The sequence below is a fragment of the Carassius gibelio genome, chromosome A14, assembly GCF_023724105.1.
Source record: "Carassius gibelio isolate Cgi1373 ecotype wild population from Czech Republic chromosome A14, carGib1.2-hapl.c, whole genome shotgun sequence".
Lineage (NCBI taxonomy): Eukaryota > Metazoa > Chordata > Actinopteri > Cypriniformes > Cyprinidae > Carassius > Carassius gibelio.
In genome coordinates this window covers 13,749,109-13,761,034 of record NC_068384.1, presented here as the reverse complement: position 1 = coordinate 13,761,034, position 11,926 = coordinate 13,749,109, and the positions used below count along the sequence as shown (strand labels likewise).

General features: G+C 36.9%; 3 protein-coding genes across 3 annotated transcripts; 2 read left to right on the top strand and 1 right to left on the bottom strand.

The window, feature by feature from the left end:
* Nucleotides 1-1,287: 1,287 nt before the first annotated feature.
* On the bottom strand, nucleotides 1,288-2,799 carry mif (macrophage migration inhibitory factor). Its single transcript, XM_052614334.1, has 3 exons — nucleotides 2,516-2,799; nucleotides 1,742-1,914; nucleotides 1,288-1,520 (listed from the first exon to the last, which is right to left on the bottom strand). Exons 1-3 carry the CDS (start codon nucleotides 2,621-2,623, stop codon nucleotides 1,454-1,456), a joined length of 348 nt encoding a protein of 115 aa, XP_052470294.1. The 5' UTR covers nucleotides 2,624-2,799; the 3' UTR covers nucleotides 1,288-1,453.
* A 1,077-nt stretch (nucleotides 2,800-3,876) lies between these two features.
* LOC128026853 (zinc finger protein 771) lies at nucleotides 3,877-8,738 on the top strand. Its single transcript, XM_052614090.1, has 4 exons — nucleotides 3,877-4,595; nucleotides 4,800-4,990; nucleotides 6,188-6,284; nucleotides 7,179-8,738. The coding sequence occupies exons 1-4, from the start codon at nucleotides 4,301-4,303 to the stop codon at nucleotides 8,051-8,053; spliced, it is 1,458 nt and encodes a 485-aa protein (XP_052470050.1). The 5' UTR covers nucleotides 3,877-4,300; the 3' UTR covers nucleotides 8,054-8,738.
* Nucleotides 8,739-9,448: 710 nt separating this feature from the next.
* Nucleotides 9,449-11,899, top strand: LOC128027573 (short coiled-coil protein B). Its single transcript, XM_052615306.1, has 4 exons — nucleotides 9,449-9,513; nucleotides 9,926-10,029; nucleotides 10,909-10,989; nucleotides 11,108-11,899. Exons 2-4 carry the CDS (start codon nucleotides 10,011-10,013, stop codon nucleotides 11,248-11,250), a joined length of 243 nt encoding a protein of 80 aa, XP_052471266.1. The 5' UTR covers nucleotides 9,449-9,513; nucleotides 9,926-10,010; the 3' UTR covers nucleotides 11,251-11,899.
* The last annotated feature ends 27 nt before the right edge of the window (nucleotides 11,900-11,926 follow it).

Below are 11,926 nucleotides of genomic sequence, written 5' to 3'. Positions count from 1 at the left end.
TCATTCCCCCTTTCCCCTATTTTTGTGTCTACCTCTACTGTCCTATTCAAAAATAAGGCCCCTCCAAAAAAAGGTAAACAAGTGAGGTGAGTGATTAGGTTGTATTAAGTATGATTTTAGCCTTCCAATATAAATTTATTAATTGTAGTTTCTGTTTATGCTTTATTACAATACTGATGCCTAAACATATCAGAGCTGTTGGCTGAAGTGGACTCAGTTAAATATAATTTTAGCATTCTAATTAAAATATAAATTTCTTAACTGTAGTTTCTGTTTGTGCTTTATTATAGGACTGATGGCCTAATCATCTCAGAGCTGACAGGGAATTGATCCTGGCCCTGGACATTTTCTTCACCATTCACCATTCACCTTCTTTCCCCCATTGTTATTGTCTGTCTCTGCTGTCTTATCCTATGCCACTTCAATCATTTAGAATATAATTTAAATATATACACATATTTAACAAATTATAGCTTTGTAAATGGTAATAAAAATTTATTTTTATTTCTCCCTCTGGTCAATTCATCTTTGTTACTGGATACTGGATGCATAATGATGCAAACAGACTAATGGGAATATCTCCTGATGATCAGCTCTGCAGACTGGACAATTGACCTTGTCTTGTTTCTTCTGTTAAACTCTCAAAGTCTTGTTCATCTTCTATTTTGAAATGACTAGTTTTAGAAAACTACCTGTCTCTGTACTCAATGTTCATGTTCTGTCTGTCTTTTTTTTCTTTTTCTGTTTGACTTCTATGACTTACTTCTAATCTGCATCATTACTATGCTAGTTTTTGGTCAGAATAGTCTAGAATATTAGTCCCATGTTGTGGCTAAAATATTTCAGACAGATGTGTGGTTTCACTGCAAATATGAGCCTTTTGTAATCTTACTTTCAAACATTTATTTCCCCTCAGTGATGATTTCTCAAAAGGATGTTTTTGCTAGGCTGGTTATGAAATCAAAGTTCAGAAAAAGTTCAGTATCGTACCTTGGTATGACTTAAGGTTTATTAAGAGACATGCCTAAAACAAGATTTTTGACATTGGAAGTGTGGCTAAAAGATTTTAAAATGCCACAAATTCACCATGAGGCCTTAAGTCTAATGCTGAGCTACTTAATTTATCCAGTATGTTGTGGTCTCTTTTATTTTGAAAATGTATGTGTTAATATCTAATATTTAATTTTATAGGTCACAACAATACAGTACCTTTGGCAGCATTATGATTTAGTTAAAACATCTGTGCTTTTAAAGTGTCATGTAACAAAAAACAAAAACACATCTCAATACAGTTTAAAGAAACCTTTATTGTCAAAGGAAGATGTTGTCTGCTGTAAGCAGTAAGTGATGTGTGTTAAGACTTGACTGATATCATTATGCTCCCAACAGCTTTTCTTCATGTAGAGCTGGAACAGAAACTGACACCTTCTACCAGATCATAAATCTATATTCTTTATCCGAAGGTAGTGCTGTTCCAAGCCACATTGGCAGCATCCATATCAACAAAGTTTATATAAATCCTGTAAAATATACAAAAAGGCTTTACTAAACAAACAAATAAGTGCATTTGACATACAACACAACAAACAACCCATAACATGAAAGGTATATCTTAAATGTAACATGCATGCATGCACATGCATAATAACAACTGAAATTAATTAGATATTTTAAATCTGTTTTTTTTTGCATAAAATACTGGTAAATGCCAAAGGCAGCCAGCTGTAATACACTGATTTACCTGTCAGGTGAAATGCCAAGGTGTTTGTTGAGCAAGCCCATAAGAAGTTTGGAGTATTGTTTATTTTGGGCGCCCCCGATCTTTCCGATGCTGGTGAGAGAGCAGAGCGCGCACGGATCTCCTTTGCCCCCGAACATCATCATCTGATCCGGGATGATGTGTATGGCGATGTACTGTCATATAGCAATACAAAGACAGACACACAATGGTTAATAGGGTTAAACGATGCAGTTATATTGAACAGGATCTTTTCAAAGAAACAGATCAGAAAAATTTGATTCAAGAATCCGACCGAGTCGTTCCGAGAGGTCCTCAAGTCTAAATTAAAAAAATATATATTTTAATATTGTGTAATGAGTTAGAATATTTTTTAATGAATCGATACACGGCTTCAAAACAATGAACTGAAATACAAATTTTAATCCTGTAAAACTTAGTAAACAGCTACTGCATATTTTTGAAACGGGTTATGTAATACGTCAAACGCAGTCACGTAATTGCGTCAGGACGTTCACTGAAGAACAATCACTGAATCATGGTTTGAACTGGTTCGTCGAAACATTTGTTTGAAAACATGATTCACTGAAATGAGAATGATTTTCCATCACTAGTTAAGCTTAATTCGACAAATAATTAAGCTTAATTAAGTCCAACACGACTTAAGCCAAGTTACAGTTAAGAGGATAACTGCAGAGTGGAGTCTCTCATTTCATGTCGACTAATATAAAAAAGTCCTACGATTTGTAGGAAATAAGTAACATGCAGTCTGCCCACCTGCGCGGGTTTGCCCATCACTTTGGCGAGCTCCTGCGTGGCCTCCGACAGCAGCTCAGCAGGAACATCGTCCTTTGCAACATTTGTGTTCACCACGAACATAGGCATGACTGCAACGGCGAGACAGCACTTGGACTACTGCAAAATAGTGCAATGTAGAAGGATCAAACACCTTCGTGAATGTATCCAGATGTGAGCCCTGGGTTGAATAAGCTAACCTAACCGCGATGCCAGTACTTCTTCTAGGCTACCGTAAAACACCATATGACCCAAATAAATATTTAGCAGTGCAGACCCGTTAGCATACCACGGTTGCTCCGCCGGCGCATGCAGCCCTAGAAGTCCATGGTGATGCAGAAGCTTGGTGCACACAACTGAAGACAGTTACATGAGCGGGAATTGCATTTGTCTAAAAAAAAAAAAAAAAACATATGCATTTTTTTATTGTTGTTTATTAAAATAAAAATAAAATTAGCTTTTTATTTTTTATACAATTTGTATTATTATTATTATTATATTATGAATATGCAATAAAGTACACTATTTACACACTAAACAATATTAAACAATAATATAAATAACATCCAAGAGAAAAGTGAACAAAAAAAAATAAGACTGTAATAAGCTTGTAGAAATAAGACTATAAAAATTCCAGTGGAATGAAGAACAGCAGAATGGGTCAGTCTATTTGACATTGTTAAGAGCCATCAAAGGCACTGCTGAAACGTTTACTTTAACAACAACAACAGCATTACAAATAATAGCAATTATTATAATAAATTTATATTACAATAGTCACCAAATACTTCACAAGCAAAATATCATAACTAATAAAACAAGATTAAAATGAACTCCACTTTACAATGATAAGAAAAGATAAAATGATTATACATAAAATGCATTTTAAAAAACAATATAATAATAATAAAGGCCAACATAATAATACTTAAGAAAAACAATTTGCTAGCTGCAGTGAAAATAATTTTTTTTTAGCTTTCTTTAAAAAAATAAAATAAAAATTTAGCAAGCTGGCCTAATTCCCATGGTAAAGGTAAAACAAAAACTACATCTTAATAACATAAAATATTTATATATCTTGCAAAACATTGGTTTTCTTCAAAATTCACTTAGTGGATATGTATTTTGCCTCTGTAATAGTGCACGGCATTTAGGAACAAAGTAAATAGCTTGTTTTTCTTATTTTTCAACAGGATATTCTTGTTTTATTTTGTACGCATCCACGAACAGGAAATAGATGCCAAAGCTAACCAGCCAAACATTTTATTGGTTTACCTTTTCGGGTAATTACGGTAGCACTGCGCGTGCGCAAAACGTGACATCCGGAAATAATATTGTAGGCGAGAATTAAAACTCTTGAGTTGAGAGGGGTGGTCTTGACTCGGCGAAACTGTGCAGCCGATAGCGCACAAACGCTCATAAATCATGGACACGGATCTTTTTTTGACCGTCGACTATATTTAGGCCGTCATCTGGAGTGGAATTTCATCTTTTGAGGATTTGATTGGTGTGTTCGCGAGCTCAAAGATAGAGCAGATAGAGAAACAGGGTCCATTCCACTGGCTGTGCGCAAAGTTGGGTTACTTCGGATGACTGCGTTGCCACAGTTGATGTCAGATTGTTATTACGCGCATTTAAATTAAGTGTTGTCATTGTAAACCAGATGCTTAAAAACATGACGTATAACTGGTGTTGATATATGGCGTAAAATAGTTTTGTTGGACGCAATTTTATTTATTATTTGTGCGACTGAAAACTAGTAAAACCATGGCAGAATCGGTCAAGACCTTTCAAGTGCACCTGACTGCTGTCATGGACAGTTTGGTCCGCGCATCCGTGTGCGAGATCACCAAACTCTTCCAGGACACGGTGAACGACTACCTGGTGGAAATCTCGTTGAACAGAAAAGAGAACGAAGCGTTGAAATTGAGACTGAGGCTGACTGAGAATAAGCTGAGAAACGAACGCAAATATGGCATGGGCTGGGCGGCCAGTCGGCGCGCGGCTGGTCTTCTTGGCGCAGACGACACCGTGCGTAAAGCGCGCAGAACGGATCTCCAAAGTAAGCGCACTGGCCAACTCGCGCTCATTGTGTGATGCTGTTGTTTTATCGTGCATTTTCGAGCCTTTGAGTGGAAAACCGTAATGGCGACCTGCTCCTCAGTTCTCAGGTTTCTTTCTCCTTCCTCTCCTCCTCTTTTGCATTCCTCCCTCCCCCTCCTGTTCTCCTCTCTCCTCTTCCCCCCCTCCCATCTTTCTCTCTCAGGAGGCAGGCAGAGGAAGGAGTGGAGTGCTGATGCGTGGGAGGAGGGGACTGGAGGAGTGAGAGATGAGAGGAGGGACGTGTTCCGTGTCCATCTGTCAACTGGAGGAGGTGGAGGTGGGGAGGAGGAGGAGGAGGAGGAGAGGATATGCGTCTCTGGGGAGAGGAAGGAGGTGGCTAGCATTAAAGAGGAGGTGAGTAGCCAATCAGATGTGAGGAAGCTGCTGCAGGGAGTGGAGGGGAAAGAGGAGATGCAGAGGGCTATGGACAGAAGAAGGATCTGAACAGAAAACCCCCTTTCTGCAAATGCAAACCAATTTGAAAGTGTAGCTGGAAGTCGATATTGCAAGTGTAAAACTGCACCAAATATTATAACCCAAGAATGATAGTAATTGTAATTCACTTTTTTATCGTCTTTCCCTCTATGCTCTTTCCCTCTATGTTATTTAAAGGGACTGTTCACCCAAAAATGGAAATTCTGTCTACTCGCCCTCAAGTTGTCCAAAACCTGTATGATCTTCTTTCTTCTGCTGAACACAGAAGATGATTTTGTAATGAATGTAGGTAATCAAACATTTGCTGGTAGCCATTGACTTCTGTAGTATGGATAAAAATACTATGGAAGTCAATAGCTACTGTCAGCTGTTTGGTTACCTATATTCTTCAAAAGAATCTCATACTGTCACTCTGAAATAGACTATGCGCTGACTTCCTGAAAAGCCCTACATGAATTGAGGCGCATGGACAAGGATCACAAAACCCCGACGGTCTTTAAGTGGAAACCTGACTGTTAAAGTCCATATCTGAATTTATTGTTGTTTGTATTGTCATGTTGCAGTATTTTACTTAATAAAAAATATATTTATTTTTGTCATTTTATATGCTCTGTTGGTAGGTGGGGTAGCATCACCTGGGTGATATTTTTTGAGGACAGAATGATGACAGAATTTATATTTTTGGTTGAACTATCCCTTTAAGAGGTCCTATTCCCAAAAGTATGCATGAGCTTGACTACTACTAATAAGACTACATTTAGATGTTAACACCTGTATAGTGATCAGATCACAAGTGGACAGTGTTATTTACCAGTGTAAACAAGGTCAATGGATTTTATCATTTAGCTGCTCAAATCACAAGTCAGAATCACATATGATCACATCACTAAAGGACCTACAGCTTGCCTGTCAATCAAAATAAAACACCTTTATTGCACTAAAACAAGTTTAAATGTTAAAATAACAGCACATAAGTAACATAAGATCACTGTCACATCAGCTCCGTCTGAAATGTTTATAATCTGTTTTAAAAGAAATGTTTTATTGTCAGCAAAGTGAATTTATTTCACACCTTATGTTCTTGTTCTTTCTGCTTCTGTGGGATGATGGATAAAGGTGGAAGGCTACAGATCAGACTCCTTGAGGCTGTTGCAAGAGGCTCTACAGATGAACCAAAGTGAAACCAGCCCTTCCTCCCCCAGTCCCACCCACGGTGAGCACTGCAATGCTTTGTTTGGGAAAACGGCTAATCATTTCTTTGTGATTGTGAGCATGAACGGGTAAAGGAACACAGTTCTGCCATTATCTACTCACCTTTGTGTTGTTGTTGTTGTTTTTTCAGGAAACACGAGGAGAAATTTTGAAAACTGTCCACATTTTTTCATACATCAACAGTATATTGGGCCCATGACTTTTAAGTTCCAAAAGACTAGTTTTACAAAAAAGGAATAGTTCACACAAAAATTAAACTTCTGTCATCATTTACTCACCATCACATCATTCCATTCCAAACCTGTATGACTTTGTTTTCTTCTGTGGAACATTTAAAAAGAAATTGTGAAGAATGTTGGTAACCAAACAGTTCTGAATCCCATTAAATTCCATTGAATTTTTTGTCCATACATTAGAAGTCAGTGGGAACACCGAAACATAAAAAACATAAAAACATTTTTCATAAAAATCTCTTCAATGTTCGGCAGAAGAAAAATGCAACAGGTTTGGAAGGTTGAGTCAATTACAACAGAATTGTTATTTTAGGATGGACTGTCCATTTAGTGACTCAAAGCCATTGTATTGATACATTTAAGGTTTTTCAAATGTGCATATGTTTTTTGGAGCTTGACAGTTGTGGCTACTATGAACTGCTAGTGTATAAATAAGAAGAGTGTAAATAAAGCTTTGCCATCACAAAAATATTTAAATATTTTCAGGTAGAAAACTAATAATATTTAATTGTATTCATGTGTTGACTATATTTTTGAAGAAATAAATGCAGCATTAGAGATCATAAGAGACTTCTTTGAAAAGCATTTCTAGCATTTTAATTCTGAGGTTAAATTTTGTCCTTAACATGCTTATGTCTGATATATCTCACTTCTGTCTGCAGGTGAAATGGGCCCTGCTTCTGCTGGTCCTGAATCTGCTGCTGGTGAAGTGTGGGAGGAGCAGCCGGCTTTGTCAGAGGCACCAGTGACCGGTGGAGATGAGTTCAGCAGACTGGAGACGGCCCTCAAGGCGGAGCATGAACGTGAGGAGGCGGAGTCTGGCCTGGGTAGCCCGTCTCAGGAGACATGTGGATCCGAAGGTGTGGCGTTCATCGGACTTGACGGTTTATGTAGCTCTCAGCAGGCAATGTCGTCCTCGTCACATAGAGCAGACCCTGCCGAACTACAATTCCCATCAGCCTCTGCCAACAAAGAGGAAGTGGAGGCAGGAGGAGAGAGTGGGGACATGCTGCATTTCTGTGCACGGTGTGGCAGCGGCTTCAATTCCACGTCTGACCTCATGAAGCACACGTGCCCTGCGGCCGAGGAGCGTCCCTATCAGTGCTCCGTGTGCGGGAGAGCGTTTGGCCATGCCTGGAGCCTTAAGAGCCATGAATGCATCCAGGCGGGAGAGCAGCTGCACCACTGTGAACTCTGCGGCAAACGCTTTACACACTCGCGGTCCCTCGAGCGTCATCAGCTGGTTCACACAGGTGAGCGGCCCCACAGGTGCCCACAGTGCGGCCGCAGCTTCAGTCGTCTCGGCAACCTGGAGAGGCACCAGCGCATCCACACGGGTGAAAGACCGTATGAGTGTGGGACATGTGGGAAACGTTTCAGTCGAGTGGAATATCTAAAACGGCATCAGCACACCCACATTAGCGATGTTATGATGAAACTCCCACCTCTGCAAAACTCCCACCACTGCTCTCAATGCAACCAAACATTCAGTGATACTGAGCAGTTCAAGCAGCATCAGTGTCCGTACAACACATAATGTTATTCAGCATTCTAGAGAACCTTTTATTAGACCTTAACTAGCAATCCACAGCACTCTGAAGACCTCGTTCTTCATAATTATCTTCCTTTTTTTGTATCTTCTATTAGCATTTTATCACATGCTTCTAGCTTTAATGACCCAAAAACATGATTTCATCACTGACTTGCACCCAAAACCTCAAAGCAAAGCACATTTAATCTAGTACAATGAAATTAAGTGAAATTTCCTATTTAATGTTATTATTTGAAAACGGTCTACTCATTATTCACAAGTGAATATATATATTTAACATAATATGCACCTCAGTTTCAATTCCAACAGCCTATAAGCCCAGATAACTCTATTTCTTATGTAAGACTTCTTTTAACAAGCTGTGATTTTTTTTTTTTTTGTGAACTAAGACATTTATAGAAGCTTGTCGTTTCTTATTAATAACGAATAGAATGATTATTCATGCATTCCTCATATTTTTGTTCCTCTTATAGAGCCCAATGTGTTGTTTTTACTCAGATCAGAAGTGAAATATTTGTTGTGATGATAATTGCTTTTAGGTTTTGTATCTGAAAGTGTTTTTTTTTATATCTTTTTTTTTCACTTTCTCTTGTTTTGTCTTCTATTTACTCAACAATTTCATACTGTATTGAAGAATGTGGGAAATGTTAATAAATCCCTTCCAAAAACATATACTGCTATAGCTTGGCTTTATAACTTGTATGTTTATTTGTTTATGTTTTTAGAAACTGAGGCTTAAAATTACATTAATTTCTGGTAATTATCATAATATGGACTTTTAATTTTGAATACAGTTCTGAACTAAACTGTACGGAGCAAGTAGAAAGCTATGTTGTATAGTTATATAGAGATAATGGAATATATGCAATAAGAATAAATAAAATAATTAAATACATACCGATACTCTCACAGATAAAAGATGAAAGGCGTTTGTAAATGCTTATTGATATTTTATGTTAGTGGATTTTATGTTGTTAATTTGCTTTAATTAAAACGAAGTATTGACGGCTCATTTCAGTGAATCGCTTGAACAGGTCTCTCTGGGTCTGCGTTTCCTAAAAAGCATTAATCCACGCAATGCGAGCAGTTCACGCGGCAACCCGCTTTGAAACGATTCTTTGTAACGAGTACTTCTAATTTGAATGAAGTCATATAAAAATAGCAATAATATAAACAAATAAACACAAAATAAACAGATAAGTAGGCCAATCTAATACAAAAGTTATCTTATACGGAGATCATATATTCAAGTCATTTTAAAAAAGAAAACAGAGTTTACAGTTGGAAAATTGTCATTTGTGAATGTAAAATCAGCTCAGGAATATAATTTAAAACACATTTATTTTGTGGGATCTAAAGGGTTAATTCTTAATCCCTGACGTCAGACACCAATAGACGTCGCTGTGGTCGTGTAGGATCTGCCGGTGAAATTTCACGTTGGGAAGGTTTGGATTATATTTACATAATTTATTTTTATTTTGTTTATTTATATGTGTAACGTTATACGTGTAGGCGAAGGAATGAACTGTGCTTCAGCGGGGACTGCAATGGGCAGTGTGTTGGTTTGTTTACCTCATCAGCTGTGTGTCAGCTAACGGCAGCTAGCAAAATTTTTTACGATAAAATTAGAAAATATTTTGCACTTTATTCTGCGTACTTTGATTTAGTCCATCCACAAAATGACGTAATACTATCATATTACACAAGCTATGCATCCACAGTGTACTGTAACTGTTAAACTGCGCAGGCTATGTAGTCTGTAATGTAGCGCCTAGCATTGCAGCGTCAATGAAAAGACTCCACATTATGAGTTTATGACTGAAAGCCTCTTTGCAAACTCCCGGTCTGTGTTTGTAGTTTCCACCAGGCCTTGGGCTCATCCTGAAGTGTGTTCACACGAGACGCAGCCCTGCATTTCAAAACAGAAGAAGAGCATTTCGCCATGAATTCTGAGATGGATGGTGAGACACTGGGTGGACTCAGCACGGGGATTCATCTTTAGTTTCTTTGCTTTATAGTGCAGCACACAGCAGTAGAGTTTCAGGATATTTTTATTTAATTATTAAATATTATCAAAATGAAGACAGTTGTTAATAAACAAGTATAGGTTGATGAACAAATGCATTATTAACATACTATAACATTTGAAAAAAAAAAACTAAAACTAAAACTATACTGTATTGTAATGTATATCATTAAATTGTAAAGAATGTTTCCTAAATTTTCATTTAACAAATATCAATTATACAACATACACAAACAATATGTGCATACTGTACATATTTATACACATACTTACAATCTACAAATGCATACAAAATATAAAGGCACACATACATACATATCTACATAGTTCATTTGTAAACTCTATGTAAATTCTATAATTATGAATTGTACGTATTCTTTATATTACAATATATCATATTATGTTTTGTAATTTAGCTACTAAATAAATTATTTACTAAGTAAATAAAACAGAACTCAAAACATTTTTTTTTAACAAATAATGTTTAAAAAATATTTAAAATGCATATGAACTCAAATCTTTAATATGCTCGAATTTAATAATATATACCTTTCAAGCTAAAATAATACTTTGATAAGTTGTTGTTGATCACCCCCAAATTATTTTATTTGAATTCTAAGGTAATTTAATGCCAAGTATAGCTAACCATTTTGCTATGTTCGATCAAAAGGCAATACCAAAAGAATTCATAATGTCTTCGTTCTCTTCCTTTTACAACTTTATTCATTTCTTTCTTTCTTTATTAATAAGTGTTAAGGAAATTTCCAGTGACTCCCAAGTTTGCAAAGTATGTAATTCTGAATTCATCTTCCAGGTGACATAGAAAATCAGGTGGAGTTGGAGGAGAAGACCAGACTTATAAACCAGGTCCTTGAGTTGCAGAATACTCTTGAGGGTAAGTAACCAGCGCTGAATGGTTTGTCACATAGTATTAACTAATGCTGAGTTCTTTCATCTTTTCTATATTGTATAGCAGGCAATAAGTTATTTCTTTCTCTTTCTTGTTTTGGCAGATCTCTCAGCTCGGGTGGATGCAGTAAAAGAAGAAAATCTGAAGTTAAAATCAGAGAATCAGGTTCTTGGGCAGTACATTGAGAACCTCATGTCGGCATCTAGCGTGTTTCAGACCACTGACTCCAAGAGCAAACGGAAGTAAGAGAGCATCCCTCTCCCAGAATCCCTCGTGTAGACGGCAGCCCCACGCAGATAAACCCTTACCACATCCGCTCATTTAAAGTTCCCATAGCATTCATTTGATCCTTATGCCACTAAGATGGTAAATGTTTACATTTATCAGTATTTATGTTCGTTTACATTTCATCTTATTACATATTAAAATCATTTTATAAAGAAGTTAAGATTTTATATGTGTTATTTTGTAGTTGTTTTTTATGTTCAGACAGGTTATGATCATTTTATTTGTAATATTTTACATTGTTTTTGTCTCGCTAAACAAATTGATAATGGTTTAAAAATGTAATATGTATTTTGTACTTGATTTCATATGTTTGCGTTGTAGATGAGGGTACAGCTGTGATGATGTGACCGTTGCTCTCTCCCGCTGAGCTGTTTGTCTGGATCAGTACTGATTGTACTCAAGTTGAGAGAAAACATTACAGGTCATTCTAATCAGGGAATGAAATTTAGACCCTTTTCTTGGTGCTATCAACAGAAGGGAGTTCTCTGGCATGCATCACATCTGTGCCTCTGAATAAATTAATGTATTTGTTGTATTTGTATGTGTTGAATCTTACCATTGCGTGGCATTGCAAATGCCTGTTTTAATTAAAACAAATATAATTTGCTGTGCTGTGAGTGAGTCCTTCTGTTTA